The 26798-nt window shown below is 45.9% G+C and overlaps 2 protein-coding genes across 2 annotated transcripts; both read left to right on the forward strand.

The window, feature by feature from the left end:
- The first annotated feature begins 940 nt into the window (after positions 1 to 940).
- LOC109892935 (60S ribosomal protein L10a-like) lies at positions 941 to 3486 on the forward strand. The gene is made up of 6 exons (XM_020485846.2): positions 941 to 1027; positions 1525 to 1596; positions 1742 to 1822; positions 2550 to 2698; positions 2864 to 3036; positions 3273 to 3486. The coding sequence occupies exons 1-6, from the start codon at positions 1023 to 1025 to the stop codon at positions 3441 to 3443; spliced, it is 651 nt and encodes a 216-aa protein (XP_020341435.1). The 5' UTR covers positions 941 to 1022; the 3' UTR covers positions 3444 to 3486.
- A 3304-nt stretch (positions 3487 to 6790) lies between these two features.
- Positions 6791 to 25731, forward strand: LOC116376192 (uncharacterized). The gene is made up of 14 exons (XM_031835484.1): positions 6791 to 7443; positions 14100 to 14194; positions 17646 to 17715; positions 17844 to 17916; positions 18037 to 18067; positions 18138 to 18278; positions 22258 to 22389; positions 22590 to 22735; positions 22911 to 23043; positions 23186 to 23236; positions 23389 to 23486; positions 23905 to 24027; positions 24154 to 24324; positions 24603 to 25731. Exons 2-14 carry the CDS (start codon positions 14183 to 14185, stop codon positions 24757 to 24759), a joined length of 1338 nt encoding a protein of 445 aa, XP_031691344.1. The 5' UTR covers positions 6791 to 7443; positions 14100 to 14182; the 3' UTR covers positions 24760 to 25731.
- The last annotated feature ends 1067 nt before the right edge of the window (positions 25732 to 26798 follow it).

The raw sequence follows: 26798 nt of genomic DNA on the forward strand, positions 1-26798 counted from the left end.
ACTTGTTGTTGATTCTTCACAAAAAAATACAGTTTTATATCTTTATGTTTGAAGCCTGAAATGTGGCAAAAGGTCGCAAAGTTCAAGGGGGCCGAATACTTTCGCAAGGCACTGTACAACACCCATTCTGCCAGTCACATTCTGTTAAAGGTCCCCAAAGCACACACATCATCTTTTCAGTTCGCTACAGCTAGCAACTAGAACGAGCTGCAACAAACACTCAAACTGGACAGTTTTATCTCAATCTCTTCATTCAAAGACTCAATCATGGACACTCTTACTGAGAGTTGCGGCTGCTTTGTGTGATGTATTGCTGTCTCTACCTTCTTGCCCTTTGTGCTGTTGTTTGTGCCCAATAATGTTTGTACCATGTTTTGTGCTGCTACCATGTTGTGTTACCATGTTGTTGTTTTGTTGTGTTGCTACCATGCTGTATTGTCATGTGTTGCTGCCTTGCTATGTTGTTGTTTTAGGTCTCTCTTTATGTAGTGTTGTGTTGTCTCTCTTCTGGTGATGTGTGTTTTGTCCTATATTTATATTGTATTTATTTATTTATTTTAATCCCAGGCCCGTCCCTGCAGGAGGCCTTTTGCATTTTGGTACGCCGTCATTGTAAATAATCATTTGTTCTTACCTTACTTGCCTAGTTAAATAAAGGTTCAATAAATAAATAAAATGTCTCACTGTACCTCCAATGCCACATCATGCCTGAGGATTTGTTCATTTTGGTCTTTGAGACCGCAAGAACCAATACTATTTATAGGGCTTTTGTATGAAGTTTTCACATGCTTACACTAGCATATTGGTGTTACCAATGCCAGTTATATAAATGTCTAAATCCACATATTCAATCCAGAAAATAGGCTAGAGATAGGCTAGAGATTATTCACAGGGGAAAAACTACAAATATGGCCAGAGCGGCAGCGCTGAATTTACGTCACCGAACCACGTCTATAAACAGCGACGGACTGCTCTTCTTCCTTCTTTTCAGTGCTCTGTCGCGTGCGAGCAATACCGTCAAAATGAGGTGAGCGAAAATGACTTCAAATAAAGAGTAACAAGAAGTCAGATGTTATATTATCTTTAGTTAAATGCCTTCTATAGCTCTGCCGTGTAACTGGGTTCCCTTTCAACCTCATATTTACGAGGATTTTGTGAATTCTCCTCTTCTATCGCAGTGCTACTAGCTTGCATGCTAACGCTAGAATGTGACCTAGACTCACATCCACATCCATCTAGCATTAAATCGTAATCATTTTCGTTTCGAACTGAGCTAAATAGTGCCGGACCTAACTGGGACTTGTTAATATTGCAATAGTTTTGTGAATTGTCCTTTTTTTACTGGCTTTTTATAAGCTTACTCGTTACCAGTTTGTAATGTCAATTACTGGCGAGAACTTGCTACGGCTTCAAGTCTTAAGTCCGCAAGCAGAATGTGGGACAGGATGCACTTTCATGAGTTCTTAAAGATCTGTCTAATGTGGTACACTGTTATTGACACTGAAACATTTTGGTTGATTACAGCAAGGTATCCAGGGATATGCTCTATGAGGTGGTCAAGGAGGTCCAGGCGGGATCTCTGGCCAAGCCACGCAAGTAAGATCCTTTGACTTTTAAAGACATGTTATTGCACATTGGTCTTTCGAATTTGGTATAATACTGCATATTTGTTCATTCTCACACTGATCTCGATTGCTTTGTTCCTGGACCTGTGTTTACCACATCCTTTCACATCCTAAAGGTTCACGGAATCCGTAGAACTCCAGATCAGCTTGAAGAACTACGATCCCCAGAAGGACAAGCGTTTCTCTGGCACCGTCAGGTTCGGCACCTTTCCCATATCACCCATCCTTCTGCCTGTCTGCCCCTCTTAGTCCTGTGTGAACTGGCCTGGTTTGGCCTGTTTGATCTGAACATTTGAAACTCACTTGCTCATTCCCGGTCCCTTTCATGCACACGCAAGACACATATGCAGTCAAGTACAAACTCTCAAACACTAACAGCAGACCTCTCACACTTGCACGCAAACTAAATTCCACTAGCAGGACTGGTGTGGGACAGGCGGTGCAGAAGTGTTTGGGTAGTCCGACTGAACCCCTCCCTAGGGCGAGGGAACCAGCGGGCGGACCCCTACCCTGGGTCTTAAAACATGAGGGGAGGCAGACGGGGGGGACTTCGCGCCCCCCTTAAGCCGACCATTTTAGTTAATGGTGTTGCTGGTGGAGTCCAGAAGAGAAGCCAGTCGGTGTGGTCCTGGTAAGACTCAAGAGTGCTCTTCTCTTGTATGAGTCATCCCTCTGGGTTTGGATCGGGTCCCATTTGGAGGGTTACTGGATGGCCATGTTGGAATGGGTGAAAGTAACTTGTCTGTACTGATCACAAGGTGCATAAGCTAGTGGTGTAAGGATTTATGTTTAAAGGTGGGTTTAGGGGTTTGCTCTAGTTAGAAGTCATCCATTCTAGCACGGCCAGATGGTGACGACTCGATGTAGGTTTGTGAGCGTTACTGGTGTGCCATATGTTTGAACTTTAATGAATCACCCCTGTAGACTGAAGACTACCCCCAGGCCCAAGTTCTCTGTGTGCATCCTGGGAGACCAGCAGCATTGTGATGAGGCAAAGGCTGCAGAGCTGCCACACATGGACATTGAGGCCCTCAAAAAGCTCAACAAGAACAAGAAAATGGTGAAGAAGCTGGGTGAGTGGTGCTTTGAGTGAGTTTTCATCTTATGATCCATCTAGGTCTTGCGCTTGTTTTGCCACATATACGTCGGGTTTAGATTCTCTGTCCTGAAGAACTGGGTCCAAGTCTCGTGTTCTAGTCTGTCTCTTGGTAATTCTCCCATTTGTCTTCCCCCATCAGCAAAGAAGTACGATGCCTTCCTGGCCTCTGAGTCTCTGATCAAACAGATCCCTCGTATCCTGGGGCCTGGGCTCAACAAGGCTGGCAAGTTCCCCTCTCTCCTCACCCACAACGAGAACCTCAACATCAAGGTTGATGAGGTTAAGTCCACCATCAAGTTTCAGATGAAGAAGGTACGGCTCAGTTTGGTGCCAGATACAGTATATGTAGTTGCATTTCAGATTGTACATGATGCGTGCATTCAGACTTGGAAGGTGTGTTATGTGTAGACAACTTTGGGAACTGTTGGTGGGGGCCTTGTTCATGGGCTACTTTGTTACTTGTCTGTAAATCCAAAGCTGCTCTGATTTCTGCCTCTTTTTTTTTTTGTCAACCTGTCTGGGCTCATTGTGACCATGTCCTCTTCCAGGTGCTGTGTCTGGCGGTGGCAGTTGGTCACGTGAAGATGTCTGAGGAAGAGCTGGTGTACAACATCCACCTGGCGGTTAACTTCCTGGTGTCTCTGCTGAAGAAGAACTGGCAGAACGTCCGTGCCCTCTACGTCAAGAGCACCATGGGAAAACCCCAGCGCCTCTACTAGAGGACAAATGCTTTAACTACCAATAAAAGGACAAATCACATATCTTCCCTTTGTGTTCTTGTTGTGCCAGATATCTTTGTGCAGTGCTGGGTTATCCTCTATGCAAGGGATCGTAAGATGTGATCTTAAAACCTAAAATATTTACTAGCCTGTTTTTGGAAGTAATGCACAATGCCTGAAGATTAACAATTGATATTTAAATGTCAAGGTGGTTTGCTGTAAACCGCTTCTAAACGGGGCTAAATTAAGACGAGGTACCGGTTTAGTGTTCACACATACTGTCTGCACCAGGGAGTGGCCAGTATATGGCACGAATGTGAAGGGGGGTTAGTGGTCATCTCTAGGTGGGATGCAGCTAATGTCAGAAAGTTGTTTGGGTCAAGTCAACCTTTTACCCAATGCTCAACCTGTTATTTTGAATCTAAATTCTAACCATAATTTGAAGTCTGACATTTGCTTCTCAAAACTGGGTTTACTTACATGGGGCTAGCAGTGTACACCACTTGGGTGCTTGTTAAAATTGACAACTAATGCAGGCTGGTATTTGTCCTCAAAAGTGATTCATTTTGAGTTTGAAGTGAGCATGGCTGATTTTAATTGCTTTGTTAGCATAATTTTCCAGAGTTGTGTGGGGTTGTCAATGTTAAGCACGGGTCAGATAAATGACCCCTGGCACAGTAGTCAGAGCGAAAATGTGTACAACTATACAATGCACGTGTTATAAATAGAAGCAGTCTCCTGTTGACCACCCTGCCTGTTGCGTGCCCTGGCTGTCACCTCCACCGTAGGGCACAGAAAGCCGCCATGACACTTAATCAGATTACGTTCTCTGCTCGGAGCAGGAGAGCAGAATCGGGGTAAGAACTGAAGGCTTTTATCTACCTCTAGAATTCCATGGAGCTCTAAAATGATTGGCTAGCCCCATCATTACCGCTGAACCTCTTGGTGAAATTAGCCGTAGTTTATACCTATTCAGCTGTACAAGTGGCTAAAGGCATTTAAATTGATTCGGATTTGGCGTGTGAAGGCCAGAAAAAATCCTTACGGACCACCCTGACATTACAACCGGGGGTGAGCAAAGGAGGGGGGATGTTTGGAAGTTTGTTAGTGAGATACTATGAATCTAAAGCTAGACCGTCATTTTGAAAGTAACCCGCCAAAAATAATTAAACTTTTGCATTTCCATATGGGTTTTAGGAATATGACTGAATGACAGTATATACGGGGGTTATCAGTGAATGCCATGGTCTACGACCGCGCCAGTGCAATTAGTGGAGTTTACTCTGGCGGTCAAAAGCGGATATCACGCCAAGAGCCTACTGTTTCTGATTTTAGTTTAGAAAACGATCTCCGCAGAAGCGACAGTTACAGGGACGGTAAAAACAGCTTCATTGTCGTAACATCAGAGAAGTGAAGCGGTACTTCAAATACAGCCATTCTGTAACATATTTCATTGAGCCTCTCCTTAATCGTCGGACTCAACACGTTGCGGAAAGAGTTTAACTGTAGGCTATAGGAAACTCTGGGGACAGGTTGTCTGGATACCGGACATCCAATAAATTGTCAGATGCAAACAGATTATCTTTATTTCGTGAGGGCTTGCCTTGAACAAAACAAGCTGTTTACGATTTCGTTAATACTGGTGAACCGGTGTTTGAATTGTGTGGTTGCAATATAAACAGTCCCTCGTCTCTGGTATAGCCTACATACATACACAGGTTACATTTAAAAAATATATATTTTATAGCGCTTTTCAAAGGATCTCAAAGCGCATAAAAAGTTTAAACAATGTAAACGATGGAGACAGTCTCAGTCGGTTTGGGATCAAGTTGGGGCAGTTTGGGCTGGAAAGGCAGTGTAGTTATCGTGGCGGGGGCATCGATGGGAACGCCAAGAAGAAACAACGACAGTCAGATAAAGCAGGCCCCGAGCTCTTCAACAGCCCACCACACCTGTTTCTCTGAATCGTCAGTCACTCCATTGGAGCCGCTTGTCTGGTCCTCCGTTGCCAGGAATGTATACTTTACAAAAATATAAACGATTTTATTGAGTTACACTTCATAACTCATGCCTCTTCAGACAACCCTGCAGGTGAAGAAGCCGGATGTGGAGGTCCTGGGCTGCAGTTGAGGCTGGCTGGATGTTCTGCCAAAGTCTCTAAAATGGCGTTGGATGTGGCTTACGGTAGAGAAATTAACATTTGGTTCTCTGGCAACAGCTCTGTTGGACATTTCTGCAGTCAGCATGCAAATAGCACACCCCCTCAACTTGAGACAGGTGCACATTTGTAATGGTCATGCTGTTTAATCAGCTTCTTGATATGCCACACCTGTCCAGGTGGATGGATTATTTTGGCAAAGGAGAAATGCTCACTAACACGGATGTAAGCAAGTTTGTGCACAACATTTGAGAGAAATAAGCTTTTTGTGCATATGGACATTTTCTGGGATCTTTTATTTCAGCTCATGAAAAATGGGACCAACACTTTACATGTTGCGTTTATATCTTTGTTCAGTATAGCACCCACCGTGATGCCACGGCTGCTGAAAAGCTAATGAAAAGCCACCACATTTTGGCAGTGGATCACATAGTATAGTGATCAAACCCTAGAGCAGAGGTGGGCAATTCCATTCCTCAAGGGCCTGATCAGCCCCAGCTAACACACCTGACTCCAATAAGCACCTAATCATGATCTTTAGTTTAGAATGCAATTTGATTAATCAGCTGTGTATGCTAGGGATGGAGAAAAAGTGTGACTCCAGTCTGGCCCTCAAGGACTGGAGTTGCCGACCCCTGCGCTAGAGCAAAAAAAAAAAACGCAGTCGGGCCGCAACCTAGGCCAACAAGCAGTGATGAAACCATTTGCACACAAAAAATGAGAACTTAAGGAGAGCAGGGGAGTCTCTCAAGTTGGATTTAATTGTATTTAATTAAATTTACCTTGAATATTGCAGCCCATTTGTCCAGGATATTAGTCTGACAAAACCCGCTGAGTTAAACAATAAATAGTGGCTGAATGTATGCTCAAGCCGAATACTTTTTCCCTCATTGTTAGGCTGTTTGATGTGTCACATTATAATAAAACGTGTTTTAAATAGCAGCTAAATACGGTATATAGCTATAGATAGTACACTGAATAATGAAACAATCCCTAGTAAGCTAGTGTTTTGAGGGTGAACTGACGGCATTATTTCGCATTAAGACTGGTTTTACGGCCAACTTTCTGTCCAAGCTGGGAGAGAGCGCGGGGAAGGCTCATGTCATGCAGGTTCAGGTAGCCAATAGAGGACAGTTGTGTATTCTAAAAAATGATAGCTGCATAGTATGCTATTGCGTCGAACATTTATTTTACAATCTGCAATGTTTGAATTTCCAATTTTAATTAGGCCTTACTGAACAAGTAATTCCATTATTGCCACCAGCGAGCAGTCTAAAAATGGCAGCATTGCGACACGGTGTATAGCTTCGTGAAATGTTAGGCTTAACATGAGAAAATGACGATCAAATAGGCCTACCAATAAACATGTATCAATTAGCATAAGCAAGGCCAAGCCCTGGCACCACAGAAATCCTATCATCGATTAGATAGGCATGCAGACATGCCGCAATTTCAGAACCATGGACAGCGATCGTTACTCCGACTTTGCGGGGGTCCAGAGAAACTGTTTATGCCAGTTTTGTATGTGTGTTATTTTGGGGTTGAGCTTGATCTGTAATCTGTCTTTATCACCAGCCCTTGGAAACCATGAATACTTCCCTATTGGTGTGTGTGTTGGTGTGAGGGAACTCAGCTGGTGGGAATTCAAACAGCTGTCAGGGGAGCTTTAAAAAGCCAGGATAGGAAAAAGTGAACAAGGAGGAGGGAGAAAGAACAAGAAAGAAGAGAGAGCGATGGAAAGAGTGTGCTCAGCATCACCAGACCTACATTTGTCTGTGCTCAGTAGCTCCTGACAGACATAAAACATCCTTGGACACTCACCATGGGCCTGTCACCACACTGGTAAGAAAATAATGGTGTCCCATAATATTGTAACTACCCTAGTTTATAAGCATGGATATTGACTTTGCCACACGAGCAGTGGCGGATTTAGGTATAGGCAACATCAGCAGCCGCCCGGGGCGGCATCTTGCTGGGGGCGGTAAAGGGGCGCCTGCACAAAATATTTTAGGAATGGTGACATTTGCGCAATTGGTTTTCTATTGCTAATTTGCACGTCACGTCAAGATATCATGTCACAGTGTGGGACTGTGGGTCAATTAACCTTGTCCGAGTGGGCGCCCTGATTCTAGTTTGTGAGCTAGGCAGGCTACTGCCTGGGAAGGTCTCCCACTCAGACGTACGAGATGGGGTTGGGGGCGGGGGTAGGTTGATCTCAGGTCTCCCCACTGGAAGCCCGAGGTAGGGGGAGCAGGGGAATCTCTCAAATAGCGCACCTCTAACTTTGTACAGTACTAATGCAATGAGTCAAATCAGTCACACTACGAAATTCTACCAAATAAACCACAATTCATTCATAATACTGTGAATATACACTGCCGTTTAAAAGGTTGGGGTCACTTGGAAATGTTCTTGTTTTGAAAGAAAAGCACATTTTTTGTCCATTTAAAATAACATCAAAATGATCAGAAATACAGTGCAGACATTGTTAATGTTGTAAATTACTATTGTAGTTGGAAAAGGCAGGGTTTTTTATGGAATATCCACATAGGTGTACAGAGGCCAATTACAGGCAAATCATCACTCCTGTGTTCCAATGGCACATTGTGTTAGCTAAGTTTATCATTTTAAAAGGCTAATCGATCATAGGAAAACCCTTTTGCACCTATGTTAGCACAGATAGAAATTGCCAAGAAACAACACTGTGTTCCACTCCCTTCACAGAACAGTGCAAACTGGCTCTAACCAGAATAGAAAGGGGAGTGGGGGGCCCCGGTGCACAACTGAGCAAGAGGACAAATACATTAGTGTCTAGTTTGAGAAACAGACGCCTAACAAGTCCTCAACTGGCAGCTTCATTAAATAGTACACGCAAAACACCAAACTTTAGAACGGTAGTGTATAGTTTCACAGACATATTGTTGCATTTTTTTCTGGTTTGTATCAAATCCTTTAGAATAATATAAAACCAGTCTGCACACCACCAAGGTGAATTGGTTTAGTCTTGACTCTTGGTTGACAGTGTTGTATATATTTTTTAAATATTTATATAGTTTTAAATGTTATGATTATTTATTTGTGTTGTTCCAAATGTCTGAATAGAAATTACAGTTGGAGGGAGCGCTGAAGGGGGGGTTCGCCCAAGGAGCCATACAAGAGAACCGCCACTGCACACGAGCATGCTTTTGTGGCACAGTCAATGGCGCGCTGGGCTTCGGGACAGAATGTTGAGTGTTTGAGCCGCACTCCCTGCCCGTTTCATTATATTGAAGGGGGGGTTCGAGGCATGGGCTAGCGCGAGGACTCGCTCTTTGAAAGGAGGACGCTGGAAAGTAATGAAACAGGCAGTGTGTAACGACGTTCTTCGTTCGTTGAAAGAGAGGACCGAAATGCAGCGTGGTGGTTACTCATGTCTTTAATGAAAAAAGTGACGATACATGAAATAACTAATAAATACGAAAACAACAAACGGAACGTGAAACCTAATTACAGCCTATCTGGTGAAACTACACAGAGACAGGAACAATCACCCACGAAAGACAAAGCGAACTCAGGCTACCTAAATACGGTTCCCAATCAGAGGCAACGAGAAGCACCTGACTGCTGATTGAGAACCGCCTCAGGCAGCCAAGCCCCTAAACCTAGCAATCCCAAATCCTATAAAACCCCAATACGAAACACAACACGTAAACCCATGTCACACCCTGGCCTGACCAAAATATATAACGAAAAAACAAAACACTAAGACCAAGGCGTGACAGAACCCCCCCCCCCCAAGGTGCGGACTCCCGGACGCACCTCAAAACCTTAGGGAGGGTCCGGGTGGGCGTCTGTCATTGGTGGCGGCTCCGGCTCGGGACGTGGACCCCACTTCATTAATGTCCTAGTTCCTCCCCTTCGCGTCCTGGGATAATCCACCCTCGCCGCCGACCATGGCCTAATAGTCCTCACCCAGAACCCCACAGAACTAAGGAGCAGCTCGTGACTGAGGGGCATCTCGGGACTGAGGGGCAGCTCGGGACTGAGGGGCAGCTCGGGACTGAGGGGCAGCTCGGGACTGAGGGGCAGCTCGGGACTGAGGCAGCTCGGGACTGAGGGGCAGCTCGGGACTGAGGGGCAGCCCGGAACTGAGGGGCAGCCCGGAACTGAGGGGAAGCCCAGTACTGAGAGGAAGCCCAGTACTGAGAGGAAGCCCAGTACTGAGAGGAAGCCCAGTACTGAGAGGAAGCCCAGTACTGAATTGAAGCTCAGGTAGGTAGTAGGCTCCGGTAGATCCTGGCTCGCTGGCGGATCTGGAAGATTCAGGTTGACTAGCAGATCTGGAAGATTCTGGTTGACTGGCGGATCTAGCTGCTCTATGCAGACTGACAGCTCTGACTGCTCCATGCAGGCTGACAGCTCCTTGCAGACTGGCAGCTCTTTGCAGACTGACAGCTCTGACTGCTCCATGCAGGCTGACAGCTCCTTGCAGACTGACAGCTCCTTGCAGACTGACAGCTCCCTGCAGACTGGCAGCTCCTTGCAGACTGACAGCTCTGACTGCTCCATGCAGGCTGACAGCTCCTTGCAGACTGGCAGCTCCTTGCAGACTGGCAGCTCCTTGCAGACTGACAGCTCCCTGCAGACTGGCAGCTCCTTGCAGACTGACATCTCTGGCTGCTTCATGCAGACTGACAGCTCTAACTGCTCCATGCAGGCTGACAGCACCCTGCAGACTGGCAGCTCAGGCTGCTTCAAACAGGCAGGAGGCTCCGGCAGCGCTGTAGAGAAGAAAGGCTCTGATAGCGCTGAACAGGCGGGAGACTCTGACAGCGCAGGAGAGGAGGAAAACGCTGGCTGCGCTGAACAGACAGGAGACTCCGACAGCGCAGGAGAGGAGGAAAACGCTGGCTGCGCTGAACAGGCGGGAGACTCCGACAGAGCAGGAGAGGCGAGGCGCACTGTAGGCCTGATGCGTGGTGCGGGCACTGGTGATACTGGAGCGAGGACACGCACAGGAAGCCTGGTGCGGGGAGCTGCTACCGGAGGACTGGTGTGTGGAGGTGGCTCTGGATAGACCGGACCGTGCAGGCGCACTGGAGCTCTTGAGCACCGAGCCTGCCCAAGCTTACCTGGCTCGATGCCCACTCTAGCCCGGCCAATACGAAGGGCTGGTATGAACCGTACCGGGCTATGCACCCGTACTGGAGACACCGTGCGCTCACTAGCATAACACGGTGCCTGCCCGGTCTCTTTAGCCCCCCAGTAAGCACAGGGAGTTTGCGCAGGTCTCCTACCTGGCATAGCCATACTCCCTGTAAGCCCCCCCCCCCAAAAATGGGGCCGACTCTCATTTTTGGGGCCGACTCTCAGGCTTCCATCCGCGTCGCCGTGCTGCCTCCTCATACCAGCGCCTCTCTGCTTTAGCCGCCTCTAGTTCTTCCTTGGGAAGGCGATATTCTCCAGGCTGAGCCCAGGGTCCTTTTCCGTCCAGTTCCTCCTCCCATGTCCAATACTCCAAGTGATGCAGCCTCTCCCACTGCAACTGCTCTTCACGATTAGCAGGGAGAGTTGGCTCAGGTCTGACACCCGACTCAGCCACTCTCCCTCTGAGCCCCCCCCCAATACATTTTTGGGGGTGCTTTTCGGGTTTCCTTGCCAACCGTGTTTGTTTCTCCAACTCCATTCGCCTATAGCCTTCTTCGCACTGTTCTAGCGAATCCCATGCGGGCTCCTGCACTCTCTCTGGGTCGGCCGCCCACCTGTCGATTTCTTCCCACGTCGTATACTCCATGCCATTGCTGTCCATAACGTCCTCCTTTCGCTTTTCCTGCGGTCGCTGCCTGTAACCACGCCGCTCGGTCCGTGTGTGGTGGGTGATTCTGTAACGACGTTCTTCGTTCGTTGAATGAGAGGACCGAAATGCAGCGTGGTGGTTACTCATGTCTTTAATGAAAAAAGTGACGATACATGAAATAACTAATAAATACGAAAACAACAAACGGAACGTGAAACCTAATTACAGCCTATCTGGTGAAACTACACAGAGACAGGAACAATCACCCACGAAAGACAAAGCGAACTCAGGCTACCTAAATACGGTTCCCAATCAGAGGCAACGAGAAGCACCTGACTCTGATCAAGAACCGCCTCAGGCAGCCAAGCCTAACTAGACACACCCCTAAACCTAGCAATCCCAAATCCTATAAAACCCCAATACGAAACACAACACGTAAACCCATGTCACACCCTGGCCTGACCAAAATATATAACGAAAACACAAAACACTAAGACCAAGGCGTGACACAGTGAGTGCGGCTCAAACCCTCAACCTTCTGGCCAGAAGCCCAGCACGCCATCAACTGTGCCACAAAAGCGTGCTCATGTGGCAGAGTTGATATCCGTGGCTATAAACCAGGGTCGCTACATTATCATTTAAAATGGCTGTGCAACTATTTTGGCAGTTTAGTAGATTGCATTGAGACATCGAACACTGTTTCAAAATATTGAAAATAAAAAGTATTTATTCAAGTTTTTAAGTCTTGAATAATTTTTGTGTCTAAATTACGGAATGTCTGCAGGCCCATTGGCTGAATTTCGCCACTACCACAGCGCTCGATAACTAAATATGGATGTTTCCCTTTTGTTATAACTATAACACGTACTTCTATAGTAAATAGAGGCAAAAAATTAAAGTTGACCTCAGTGTTTAACTATGCTGCCTTTTTTAAAGAACCATTTGAGAGAGCTGAGAACAGTTAGGGGAGAGCATCAGCCTCATAGTGAAACAGTGACTGGTCTATAGAAGGAGTGGTTTCAAATGACAAACAACTCTACGCAGGAAGCTAGTCAACATGTCAGAGACATCTAAAGACAGCGAGATGGCTCAGGTTTTACAGTATGCAACTGCTGTACTTTCATGTTACTGTCCAGTCCTCTGTTAAACATCTGGAATACTACCACTCATTTAATTGAGAATCATAGAAGTGTTGATAGTAACACTTGTACATGTTTTCTTTCTGGAGTTTGTCGGTGATATTGTTAGTATCAGATGTGTGGGTGTTTCCTGAAGCAAGCCGGTTGTTCCTTTTTAATCCTCAGGTTAAACTCATGTAGTTAAAACCTCTTGAGTGTAGGGGGCAGTATTTTGATGTTTGGATGAAAAACGTACCCAAATGAAACTGCCTTTTTCTCAGGCCCAGAAACTAGAGTATGCATTAAATTGTCAGATTAGGTTAGACAATACTCTAAAAGTTTCCAAAACTGTCAAAAATATTGTCTGTGAGTATAACAGAACTGATATTGCAGGCGAAAACCAGAGGAAAATCCAACCCAGAAGTGCTGATTTTCCTGAAAGCTCTCTGTTCCATTGCCTGCCTTCGCTCCATTTAAAGGGATATCAACCAAATTCCTTTTCCTATGGCTTCCCCATGGTGTGAACAGTCTTTAGACATAGTTTCAGGCTTGTATTTTGAAAAATGAGCGAGAAAGAGCACATCGCGTCATTGTATGGCTGGGTGCCAGCAGCGTTTTGCATGAGCAACAGCTTGGAGCAGACATTTCTCTCTCTCTCTTATTGAAGAAGCTACAGTCCCGGTTGAAATATTATCGATTATATATTGTAAAAACAACCTGAGGATTGATTATAAAAAAATGTTTGACATGTTTCTACGAACTTTACGGATACTATTTGGATTTTTTTTTAAAGTCTGCGATGTCGTGACCACTCGAGCCTGTGGAATTCTGAACATAATGCGCCAACTAAATGGAGGTATTTTGGATATAGAAATAATCTTTATGGAACAAAAGGAACATTTATTGTGTAACTGGGAGTCTCGTGAGAGCAAATATTCGAAGATCATCAAATGTAAGCTATTCATTTTATTGCTTTTCTGACTTTTGTGACCAATCTACTTTGCTGTTTGTAATGTTTTGTCTACTGCGAGAGATGTCCTTACATAAACGCTTGGTATGCTTTCGCCGAAAAGCTTTTTTGAAATCTGACACGCCAGGTGGATTAACAACAAGCTAAGCTGTGTTTTGCTATATTGCACTTGTGATTTCATGTAAATTAAATATTTTTAGTAATTTAATTTGATTTTGGTGCTCTGCAATTCAGCGGATGTTGACGAAAATGATCCCGCTAACGGGATGGGTGCATCAAGTGTTTTTAATCATTATCCGTTTCCTCTCCTCTCCTCCTCTGTGTTCAGACACTCCTTAACTCCAGCATATATTTGTTTATAGCTAGTGTATATATATCTTTCTCTCTCTGACCTTCTTCATTATGCTCCTCTGTGTCCCTGTTTCACCCCTGGTACTGTGCTTTGTCACCGCTTCCTGTGAGACGAGTGAGGCCTCTCATTTTAGAATTCAATGTTAAACTGTGACCTGGTTCAGGGTCAGTGTTAGTATCCCTGTGGACATGGTGAGAATAGAATTGCAGGTGATCCTTTCCTTGAAAATGGGATGTCTGCCATCTTAATATACTTGATTCTCTCTCTCTCACTCTCTCTCAGCAGTGAGGAAGGTGGGAAGTTGTATTTTCCGTAGGGCTGGTACTGTACTCACCCTCCATACCACTCTGCCCAACACTGGGACCATGAGTGCACAGGTAAGAAGGATAACTTCTCTCTTTATTTGATAATTAATTAAAGGGGGATTGCAGTTAGAAAATTGATTTTCTGTTTTGTTTAATGATATTTCCACACTATGACATCAAAATAACAGTCTGAAATTGTGGAAATTGATGACAATGACCGCTTTGTGTAAGAGCTGTTGTCACGCCTTGGTCATTGTATTTTGTGTTTTCGTTATATATTTGGTCAGGCCAGGGTGTGACAGGGGTTTATGTTATTGTATTTCGTATTGGGGTTTGTAGTATTTGGGATCGCGGCTGATTAGGGGTGTTGTATAGGCTTGGCTGCCTGAGGCGGTTCTCAATCAGGAGTCAGGTGATTCTCGTTGCCTCTGATTGGGAACCGTATTTAGGTAGCCTGAGTTTGCTTTGTATTTCGTGGGTGATTGTTCCTGTCTTTGTGTAGTGTTCACCAGATAGGCTGTAATTAGGTTTCACGTTCCGTTTGTTGTTTTTGTATTTATTAGTTATTTCATGTATCGTCACCATTCATTCATTAAAGAACATGAGTAACCACCACGCTGCATTTCGGTCCTCTCTTTCAACAAACGAAGAACGCCGTTACAGAATCACCCACCACATACGGACCGAGCGGCGTGGTAACAGGCAGGAAAAGCGAAAGGAGGACGTTATGGACAGCAATGGCATGGAGTATACGACGTGGGAAGAAATCGACAGGTGGGCGGCCGCCAGAGAGAGTGCAGGAGCCCGCATGGGATTCGCTAGAGCAGTGCGAAGAAGGCTATAGGCGAATGGAGTCGAAAAGGAGAACACGGCGGCGCAGAGCGAAACCCGAAAGTCACCCCAAAAAATGTATTGGGGGGGGGGCTCAGAGGGAGAGTGGATGAGTCAGGTGTCAGACCTGAGCCAACTCTCCCTGTTAATCGTGAGGAGCAGCGATATAAGGACTTCTGGTCTTGGGAGATGATATTAGACGGAAGAGGACCCTGGGCTCAGCCTGGTGAATATCGCCGCCCCAAGGAGGAAGCAGAGGCAGCAGGAGATAGGAGCCGACGATACGAGGGAACACGGTTGGCAAGGAAGCCCGAGAAGCAACCCCCAAAAAATATTGGGGGGGGGGCTTACAGGGAGTATGGCTATGCCAGGTAGGAGACCTGCGCAAACTCCCTGTGCTTTCCGGTGGGCTAGAGAGACCGGGCAGGCACCGTGTTATGCTAGTGAGCGCACGGTGTCTCCAGTGCGGGTGCATAGCCCGGTGCGGTTCATACCAGCCCTTCGTATTGGCCGGGCTAGTGTGGGCATCGAGCCAGGTAAGCTTGGGCAGGCTCGGTGCTCAAGAGCTCCAGTGCGCCTGCACGGTCCGGTCTATCCAGAGCCACCTCCACACACCAGTCCTCCGGTAGCAGCTCTCCGCACCAGGCTTCCTGTGCGTGTCCTCGCTCCAGTATCACCAGTGCCCGCACAACGCATCAGGCCTACAGTGCGCCTCGCCTCTCCTGCTCTGTCGGAGTCTCCCGCCTGTCCAGCACAGCCAGAGCCTTCCTTCGCTCCTGCGCTGTCGGAGTCTCCCGCCTGTTCAGCGCAGCCAGCGTTTTCCTCCTCTCCTGCGCTGCCGGAGCCTCCTGCCTGTTTGAAGCAGCCTGTGCTGCCAGTCTGCAGGGTGCTGTCAGTCTGCATGAAGCAGCCAGAGCTGTCAGTCTGCATGAAGCAGCCGGAGTTGCCAGTCTGCAAGGAGCTGTCACTCTGCAAGGAGCTGCCAGTCTGCAGGGTGCTGTCAGTCTGCATGAAGCAGCCAGAGCTGTCAGTCTGCATGAAGCAGCCAGAGCAGCCAGTCTGCAAGGAGCTGCCAGTCTGCAAGGAGCTGTCAGTCTGCAAGGAGCTGTCAGCCTGCATGGAGCAGTCAGAGCTGTCAGTCTGCAAGGAGCTGCCAGTCTGCAGGGAGCTGTCAGTCTGCAAGGAGCTGCCAGTCTGCAAGGAGCTGTCAGCCTGCATGGAGCAGTCAGAGCTGTCAATCTGCAAGGAGCTGCCAGTCTGCAGGGAGCTGTCAGTCTGCAAGGAGCTGCCAGTCTGCAAGGAGCTGCCAGTCTGCAAGGAGCTGTCAGTCTGCAAGGAGCTGTCAGTCTGCAGGGAGCTGTCAGCCTGCATGGAGCAGTCAGAGCTGTCAGTCTGCATGAAGCAGCCAGAGCTGCCAGTCTGCAAAGAGCTGCCAGTCTGCAAGGAGCTGTCAGCCTGCATGGAGCAGTCAGAGCTGTCAGTCTGCATAGAGCAGCTAGATCCGCCAGTCAGCCATGATGTTCTAGATCTGCCAGTCAACCAGATTCTTCCAGATCAGCCTGTCAACCAGAATCTTCCAGATCTGCTAGTCAACCAGAATCTTCCAGATCTGCTAGTCAACCTGAATCTTCCAGATCCGCCAGCCAGCCAGGATCTACCGGAGCCTACTACCTACCTGAGCTTCATCTCAGTACTGGGCTTCCTCTCAGTACTGGGCTTCCTCTCAGTACTGGGCTGCCCCTCAGTTCTGGGCTGCCCCTCAGTTCCGGGCTGCCCCTCAGTTCCGGGCTGCCCCTCAGTCCCGAGCTGCCCCTCAGTCCCGAGCTGCCCCTCAGTCCCGAGCTGCCCCTCAGTCCCGAGCTGCCCCTCAGTCCCGAGCTGCCCCTCAGTCCCGAGATGCCCCTCAGTCACGAGCTGCTCCTCAGTTCTGTGGGGTTCTGGGTGAGGACTATTAGGCCATGGTCGGCGCGAGGGTGGATTATCCCAGGACGCGAAGGGGAGGAACTAGGACATTAATGAAGTGGGGGCCACGTCCCGATCCGGAGCCGCCACCAAGGACAGACGCCCACCCGGACCCTGATTGTTCCTGTCTCTGTGTAGTTTCACCAGATAGGCTGTAATTAGGTTTCACGTTCCGTTTGTTGTTTTTGTATTTCATGTATCGTCACCATTCATTCATTAAAGAACATGAGTAACCACCACGCTGCATTTCGGTCCTCTCTTTCAACAAACGAAGAACGCCGTTACAGCTGTTTGAAGAAAATGGCTGGAATTTCAGCCTGTTTATGTGAGATGGAACTTTTGGCCCACATCATGAAGTCACAATGTGATCTGATTTATACTAACTGTTCATGTGGGTAATGGGGTGGGCTCTTGAACATCCTATCAGCCAATCAGGGCTGTGTATGTAAATATATTCAAATGTGTTTCCTAAAGCCCACATGATCAGACTGAGCCTTTCAAAGGGACAAAGGAGGCTCAGGGAAATAAATTATTAAACATATATTTTTGAGTTATTTTTATTAAATAAACACACAGTGATCTATTAGACATGTAGTGATGATTTAAAAATAACATTACAAAGACTCCATTGGGGCTTTAACCAGGCAAGTCTTTTGAGAACTTGTTCTCATCAATAACAACAGCCTGGCCAAGAGCTTGTTGACGGATTTGTGTGTTGTCCCTCTCCCAGCCCCCTGCTAAGGAGGCCGCTCCCTGTGAGTATGCTGGCATACTAGGGGACAGCTCGGAGTCTGACCAAGGTAAGGAATCCGATTGGCTGCCTGAGCTGCAGTGTTACCGGCAACAGGACTTGGCTGCTCTTCCATTTTCTCTCTCTGTTGTTCTATGCTAGCAAAGCTGTGAACACCCTGTCCTCTCTTCTCCTCAGAGCCCAGTCCAGAGGACCATCTGGCTGCCTCCTGGGAGAACCTTCCTATACTGGAAAGACTGGGCCTCAGCATGTCAGTTTATACTCAGACACACTTTTAACACTTTTTCGATATTCACAACCTCACCATTATCTTCCCCCTTTCTTTCCATTGCCTCAATCCCATCTCTCTCCCGTGCTTTCCTGCCCTTAGTGGTACAGAGATGACTGAAGAGGAGGTAGAGGTGAGAATTATTTGTGATTAGTGCACTATTTGTGACATACACACCACACACACTGTTCTGTCCCCTATAGAGTGCATTTACCCAGCTGGCTCTGGCATTCCGTGGTAACCAGTACACCCTGGCCCAGAGACTGCAGGCTGAGGAACACGACAGAACCGTGGCCCAGGAGAACCTCAACCTGGAACTGGAGAGTGCCAGAGACACTCTGCGGGTAGGTATGTGTGCATAGCCACGGAAAGTAGTTTTGGGGTTGGGGGGTGTTGCACCAACTTACAACTTACAGTAGTGAGCGCATACATTTTCAGACTTTTTGGTATTGGTCCCCTATGGGATCAAACCCGCAACCCTAGCTTTGCACGTGCCATGCTTTACCAACTCAGCCACACCATCACAAACCACTTGATGTCTCCATGTACTCAATTACTGTATTGTCCATTGTTCTTCTTCAAGGTGATGGAAAGTCTACAGGTATAAACTAGATGAACAGCCTATGTACAAAGTGGTTTGTAAAGATGGTAAATGAATACTGTACAAAAAGTGGTTGTATTCCATGTTATTTGATCAAGAAGAAAAAAATATATTTGATGTTTTAGGTCTTTTCCCATAACTTTGCACCTTTTTATGTAAATGTTTGAGGACAAAGTTGTGTTCTTTCTGGATTCCATTAGAATGAGGATTGCAGAGAAAGGGAGAGGGCAACAACTCTTACTTTTTCTTGCCACTGTAGTTTCAATTGTATGTTGGTCATAAAATGTGATCTGACCTTCATCTAGTTCAGAACAATAGACACACATAGTGAGCTTAAACTAATAACACACAAATTATTGTATTTAAAAAAAAATAATAATAATACAAAAAATGGAATACATAATTTACACATTCATAGTGTAGGTTGGAAAAAGTATGTCAACACCTAGGTTAATGACTTCTCCAAAAGCTAATTGGAGTCAGCTACCCTGGAGTCCAATCGATGAGATTGGAGATGTTGGTTAGATCTGTCTTATAAAAAACACTCCCAAAATTTAAGTTTGCTATTCACAAGAATCATTGCCTGATGTGAGCCATGCCTTGAACAAAAGAGATCTCAGATGACCTAAGATTAAGAATTGTTGACTTGCATAAAGCTGGAAAGTGTTACAAAAGTATCTCTAAAAGTCGTGATGTTCATCAATCCACAGTAAGACAAATGGTCTATAAATGGAGAAAGTACAGCACTGTTGCTACTCTCCCTAGGAGTGGCCGTCCTGCAAAGATGACTGCAAGAGCACAGCGCAGAATGCTCAATGAGGGTAAGAAGTGTCAGCTAAAGACGTACAGAAATCTCTGGAACATTCTAACATCTCTGTTGACGAGTCTACGATTCGTAAAACACTAAACAAGAAAGGTGTTCATGGGAGGACACCACGGAAGAAGCCACTGCTGTCCAAACAAAACATTGCTGCACGTCTGAAGTTTGCAAAAGTGCACCTGGATGTTTCACAGCGCTACTGGCAAAATATTCTGTGGACAGATGAAACTACAGTTCAGTTGTTTGGAAGGAACACGCAACACTATGTGTGGAGAAAAAAAAGGTACAGCACACCAATATCAAACCTCATCCCAACTGTAAAGTATGGTTTGGGGATGCTTTGCTGCCTCATGGCCTGGACAGCTTGCTATCATCGACGTAAAAGTGAATTCCCAAGTATATCAAGACAGCCTAACGTTCTGCAAAATGTCTGTCCGCCAATTGAAGCTCAACAGAAGTTGGGTGATGCAACAGGACAACGACCCAAAACAAGTAAATCAACAACAGAAGAAAATACGCCTTCTGGAATGGCCCAGTCAGTCATGACCTCAACCCGATTGAGATGCTGTGGCATGACCTCGAGAGCAGTTGACATCCCAAGAATATTGCTGAACTGAAAGTTTTGTAAAAAGGAATGGTCCAAAATTCCTCCTGACCATTGTGCAGGTCTGGTCCGCAACTACAGAAAACGTTTGGTTGAGGTTATTGCTGCGAAAGGAGGGACAACCAGTTATTAAATCCAAGGGTTCACATACTTTTCCCACCCTGCACTGTGAATGTTTACACGGTGTGTTCAATAAAGACATGAAAACATATAATTGTTTGTGTGTAATTATTTTAAGCAGACTGTGTTTGTCTATTGTTGTGACCTAGATGAAGATCAGATCAAATTTTATGACCAATTTATGCAGAAATCCAGGTATTTCCAAAGGGTTCACATACTTTTTCTTGTCACTGTATTGAACGCTGCAAGATACTGTTCTTAATTATACAACTACCCTTTTTGCCAAAGCTGTGATGCTGCAAAAAATGTTGGCCCTCGCTACAGACATCTACATCGGTCCGCTAGTATAAGACTTAAAAATATATACACAACCAGTCAAGATTTTGGACACACTTACTCATTCAAGGGTTTTTCTTTATTTTTACTATTTTCTACATGTAGAATAATAGTGAAGACATCAAAACTATGAAATAACACATATGGAATCATGTAGTAACCAAAAAAGTGTTAAACAAATAAAAATATATTTCATATTTTATATTCTTCAAAGTAGCCACCCTTTGCCTTGATGACAGCTTTGTACACTCTTGGCATTCTCTCAACCAGCTTCGCCTGGAATGCTTTTCCAACAGTCTTGAAGGAGTTCCCACATATGCTGAAGACTATGCATGCTGCTTTTCCTTCACTCTGCGGTCCAACTCATCCCAAACCATCTCAAGTGGGTTGAGGTCGGGTGATTGTGGAGGCCAGGTCATCTGATGCAGCACTCCATCACTCTCCTTCTTTGTCAAATAGCCCTTACACAGCCTGAAGGTATATTGGGTCATTGTCCTGTTGAAAAACAAACGATAGTCCCACTAAGCACAAACCAGATGGGATGGCGTATCGCAGCAGAATGCTGTGGTAGCCATGCTGGTTAAGTGTGCCTTTAATTGTAAATAAATCAGACATTGTCACCAGCAAAGCACCCCCACACCATCACACCTCCTCCTCCAGGCTTCACTGTGGGAACCACACATGTGGAGATAATCCGTTCACCTACTCTGCGTCTCACAAAGACACAGCGGTTGGAACCAAAAATCTCTAATTTCGACTCATCAGGCCATAGGACAGATTTCCACCTGTCTAATGTCTATTGCCTGTGTTTCTTGACCCAAGCAAGTCTCTTCTTATTATTATTGGTGTTCTTTAGTAGTGGTTTCTTTGCAGCAAATTGACCATTAAGGCCTGATTCACGCAGACTCTTCTGAACAATTGATGTTGAGATGTGTCTGTTACTTGAACTCTGAAGCATTTATTTTGGCGGCAATTTCTGAGGCTGGTAACTCTAGTGAACTTATCCTTTGCAGAAGAGGTAACTTTGGGTCTTCCTTTCCTGTGGGGGTTCTCATGAGAGCTAGTTTCATCATAGCGCTTGATGGTTTTCGCGACTGCACCTGAAAACTTTCAAAGTTCTTAACATTTTCCAGATTTGATTGACCTTCATGTCTTAAAGTAATAATGGACTGTCATTTCTCTTTGCTTATTTGAGCTCTTTTTGCCATAATATGGTCTTAGCCCAATTTGGTAAAAGACCATCTTCTGTATGCCACCCCAACCTTGTCACAACACAACTGATTGGCTCAAACGCATTAAGAAGGAAAGAAATTCCACAAAGGAACTTTTAACAAGGCGCACCTGTTAATTGAAATGCATTCCAGGTGACTACCTCATGAAGCTAGTTGTTAGAATGTCAAGTGAGTGCAAAGCTGTCATCAAGGCAAATGATTGCTTCATTGAAGAATCTCAAACACACTACATGATTCCATATGTGTTATTTGATAGTTTTGATGTCTTCGCCGTTATTCTACTATGTAGAAAATAGTAAATATAAAGAAAAACTTTTGAATGAGTAGGTGTGTCCAAACTTTTGACTGGTACTGTATATATTTGTATTCATCTTTTTTTTTCTTCTGATTTTTCAGGGGGTGCTGCAGTACCATAAGCACAAACTATTTCCCAAGTCTGTAAATGTGTGCACTCGTGTTTGACCTGGCTGCTTGACTCTTGTACAATAGTTGATGGTCTGATAAACATCTGCTTTAAACCTTACTTCTCTCATTCTCCTTTAATCCTCCCTTCCCTTCCTCTCCTCCCTCACTCCTCTCCTTCATCCCTCTTTCCCTACCTCTCTCCCAGTCTCTGAGAGGTAGGTGTGTAGACGCTGAGCGGTCAGAGATGCTGAGTTGTATCGAGGCCAGTCTAGGCACAGTGCTGGACGGCGTGAGTGACATCATCGCTGCTGCTGAGATGCTGGGGGTCGTGCACCAGGTGAGGCAGTGATGTCATCGCGACACTGTCTGGCTCCCTAGGCTTGCTCTTTTGGGGTATAAATCCAGGTTTTGGTTAGTGCTCTGTGAAAAAAACTTAGCATAAAAGTGTTATACAAATACTTGGATTGATTGATTGATTGATTGGTTAAGTGATTGATTCTTTGGTTGGTTGATTTATCAATGTCTCTGCTGGGTCAGGAAGCACGTGTTTGTTGTTCTGTGGAAATTATGGAGGTTCATGTGGAACACCTGAAGCGTCAACATGCTGTAGAGAGCGCTGAGCTGCTGGAGACCAGAAAGCGGCTCCACCGCAGCCGGGGCAGGAATCACAGTGACTCAGGCAAGTGCTGCCCCTCTGTGGCACGGAGGAACTATGACACAAGCAACAGGAAATTGATTTGGGGGGTTGGGGGTTACTTTGTTGTGGACTTGTGAAAGTACATTTAAGCACACTGCACTCTTTTCTGAATCAATCTATTATATGAAGTATTGATTCTTCGTATATGATTATCATAATAGGGAACAGTTTCATCAAACTGTTCAGTGTAACAAGATAGTTCACACACGGAAAGGCTGTGTTCTGACTGATGGCTTTCTCAATACAGAGGAAGGAGACGTCAGGAATCGGTTTGTCAGACGAGACTCCCTACAGGTAACCGACACTTCACGTCAATGTCTTGTTCTGTCCTGTCTTCTCATTTTCTGCCCTCAAATATCTCCGTTAAATTAACGAAAATATAAGTTTTTCAAATGTTTCACTCATTTTTCTCTCCTTCTTTCCCCGTCTTTCTTAGACCCTCACTCGGCGACGAGTCAGCGTAACACTAATCCCAACGGGGTCCCAGGTTAGAAACAGTGACACTATAAGACTTACTCCCATTGTCTCCCTGTGACCAACTCTTATTCTGTGCTGTCCTCTCTTTTCTTCCTCCTCTTCCAACTCCTCTCATCTCCTCTCATCTCCACTCCCCCCCCCCCCTCGTTTTCCCTATCTTAGCTCAGCGACCTAGAAACCAAGTTCCAGGAGGGTTGCAGGGCTGGTGCTGACACTGACACCCAGGGGCCAGAAGTAGGCAGTGTGAACCAAGCCAGCAGGTACAGTAAAACCTGCCCTGTCATGACCGTCATCTGCACAGTCGGTCGTCACTAGATGGCCATGCTAGTCACTAGTCAAAGTGGAGGCGAGCCTTGGCTTTCATAAGCATGTGCACCACACAGGCTTAGACGCAAGTGCACGGACTGCAGTGTAAACCCATGACGACTAACTGCTGATAACTAATAACTGCTGTAGGGAACACATTGCGTGTGCATGGTGTCTGCTGATCTTGTGGATTGTCAATGTTCTGCGTCTTGTGTTCACAGCATCAGAATTATGTTGACCTCTGCAACGGCAGCATTGTTTCTTGTGTGTTACATTCCGTTACCTTGTGAGGACTTTAGTCTTCTTAAACACAAAGTAAATGTGGATCTAAATGATGGAAGTGGAAATGTAACTGTTTCCCTCCATTTAAAGACCCCCTGAGATGATGTCCCCCCTGGCAATCCCATCCCCCCACTCCACCCTCCTCATTAGACAGAGCTCCACACAGAGCTCCCAGAGCCTGGAGGACGAGAGCGAGAGAGCCCCTCACACCAGGTAGCCCCTACCTCATCAACTGGTTCACCATTGTCTCACTGAGATTGGAGTTAGGACCTGAGCAAGGGTCAGGTGTGGCTGATGCAGGGCTTTGTGGCTGCCTGTGTCTGTGTCCGTGTGTGTCAGTTCCCTGCAGATGACGCTGCGTCACAGGCGGAGGTCTGCCGTCCTGGAGCGTGAGGCCGAAGCTGAGGGGTCAGGGCTGGAGTCAGCAACGGGGTCAAGAGCAGGGTCAATAGTTGGCACAGCCGAGCCCAGTGAGCTCTCTATGGCCGAATCGGTATTCACCTCAGAGCCGTGAGTATTAAGATGACTTAACGTTATTAAGTTGCTATTAAATCGTACAAAAATGTACTATGATTACTTACAACTTCATATTCGTAATCTGATATAGCAGATGGTCGTCATTATCGAGCCATGCTAGAAAGTGTGTACACTGAAGGCAATAGGGACACAGCCAGGGGTGCCCTGTAAACAAACATGCAACTGTGGGACAATGATGAGGTAGACATACATCTGGCCATAGCATGTACATTGGCTGAGGTCATGATTTGAATCTGCTAATTTTTCTCCAGGCGAGTGGTTCTGTCAGAGCAGAATCTCAGAGTTTCCTGGCTGTCTTACTGTCTCTGGGTCCTGGTGGTACTGCTCCTCTTGGCTCTCTCTTTCTTCATCTTGCTGGGGTTCCTACTCTGGGGCCTGAGGGTTCCTCACCACAGCCCTAGCTTCTGACATCTCACTTCTGCAGCACTGTCTCAGCTCGACACTACAGAGTTCTGGGTTCCACAATCTGTGTTCTAAGATATGACTTCTGTACCACGGTTCTGAGCTACCCACCGCCTCCATGGACTGGGCCCACACTACCTGCAATAATATGTTGAACAAATTGCTTGCACTCTACCTGTAATATGATGGATGTAATATGTTCTATGATATCTGTGCATATTATTTGTGTTGTCAGCTGTGCATGACAAATTACATGAAATGAACAAAATGGATTTTTGTATCTGTGTTGTATTCGTCACATGCTTTGTAAACAGCAGATGTGGACTAACAGTGAAATGCTTACTTACAGGTCCTTCCCAACAATGCAGAGAGAAAGGAAATAGAGAAATAATAGAAAAGCCAAGCAGGAAATAATACATACAATAGATACGATAACTTGGCTATATACAAGGGTACCCGTAACGAGTCGATGTGCAGGTGTACAAGGTAATTGATGTAATATGTACATGTAAGTAGGAATACAGTGACAGATAGTGAACAGTAGCAGAAGCGTATGTGATGTGTCAAAGTGAGTGCAAAAAGGGTCAATGCAGATAGTCTGCATAGCTATTTGGTTAACTATTGAACTATTTAGCAGTCTTATGGCTTGGAGGTAGAAGCTGTTCAGGGTCCAGTTGGATCCAGACTTGGTGCATCGATACTGCTTGCCGTGCGGTAGCAGAGAGAACAATCTATGACTTGGCTGGCCGGAGACTGACAGTTTTTAGGGCCATCTTCTGACACCACCTGGTCCAGATGTCCTGGATGGCAGGGAGCTCGTCCCCGGTTATGTACTGGGCCGTACACACTTCCTTCTGTAACACCTTGCAGTCGGGTGCCAAGCAGTTGCCGTACCAAGCGGTGATGCAGCCGGTCAAAAATGCTCGCGATGGTGCAGCTGTAGAGCTTTTTGAGGATCTGAAGGCCCATGCCAATTCTTTTCAGCCTCCTGAGGGGGAAGAGGTGTTGTGCCCTCTTCACGACTGTGTTGGTGTCTTTGGATCACGATAGATCCTTAGTGATGTGGACACTGAGGAACTTGGCACGTCCTGTGCTGTCCAGACTCAAACTTTCAAGCTCGTATCAAACTCTTTATTTGTCTTTGGGGTGGGCCCAAGGCACCATCAGCAGAGCTGGGGCACGTTGGAAAATATGGCCAGACAAAAGTGCAGAATGAACTCTTTGTCTTTTGCTTATTATGTTTCCCACGTTCCAAATCAGTGTCTGAATATTAAAGCAGTACGCACATTGTTACGGGTCCTGTTTTCTCGCTCAAATGACACTAGAATACTCAGTGTCTCCCTAAGTCCAGATGCTCATGTTATTCAGATGACCGTCAGAGATAGACACATCTTCATGCTGGTTGACCCTGGCTATTATCGCTAATTAGTAGGAATGATGACAGCTTTGCACACGCTAGGTATTCTCTCAACCAGCTTCATGATGTAGTCACCTGGAAATCATTTCAATTAACAGGTGTGCCTTGTTAAAAGTTTAATTTGTGGAATTTCTTTCCTTAATGCATTTGAGCCAATCAGTTGTTTTGTATCAGTTGTTTTGTGACAAGGTAGGGTTGGTATACAGAAGATATCCCTATTTGGTAAAAGACCAAGTCCATATTATGGCATAAACAGCTCAAATAAGCAAAGAGAAAGGACAATCCATCATTACTTTAAGACATGAAGGTCAGTCAAGCCGGAAAATTTCAAGAACTTTGAAAGTTTCTTCAAGTGCAATCGCAAACACCATCAAGCACTATGATGAAACTGGATCTCATGAGGACCGCCACAGGAAAGGAAGACCCAGAGTTACCTCTGCTGCAGAGGAGAAGTTCATTAGTTACAAGCCTCAGAAATCTGCAATTAACTGCACCTCTGATTGCAGCCCAAATAAATGTTTCACAGAATTCAAGTAACAAACACATCTCAACATCAACTGTTCAGAGGAGACTGTGTGAATCAGGCCTTAATGGTGAAATTGCTGCAAAGAAACCACTACTAAAGGAC

The sequence above is a fragment of the Oncorhynchus kisutch genome, linkage group LG1 (assembly GCF_002021735.2).
Source record: "Oncorhynchus kisutch isolate 150728-3 linkage group LG1, Okis_V2, whole genome shotgun sequence".
Lineage (NCBI taxonomy): Eukaryota > Metazoa > Chordata > Actinopteri > Salmoniformes > Salmonidae > Oncorhynchus > Oncorhynchus kisutch.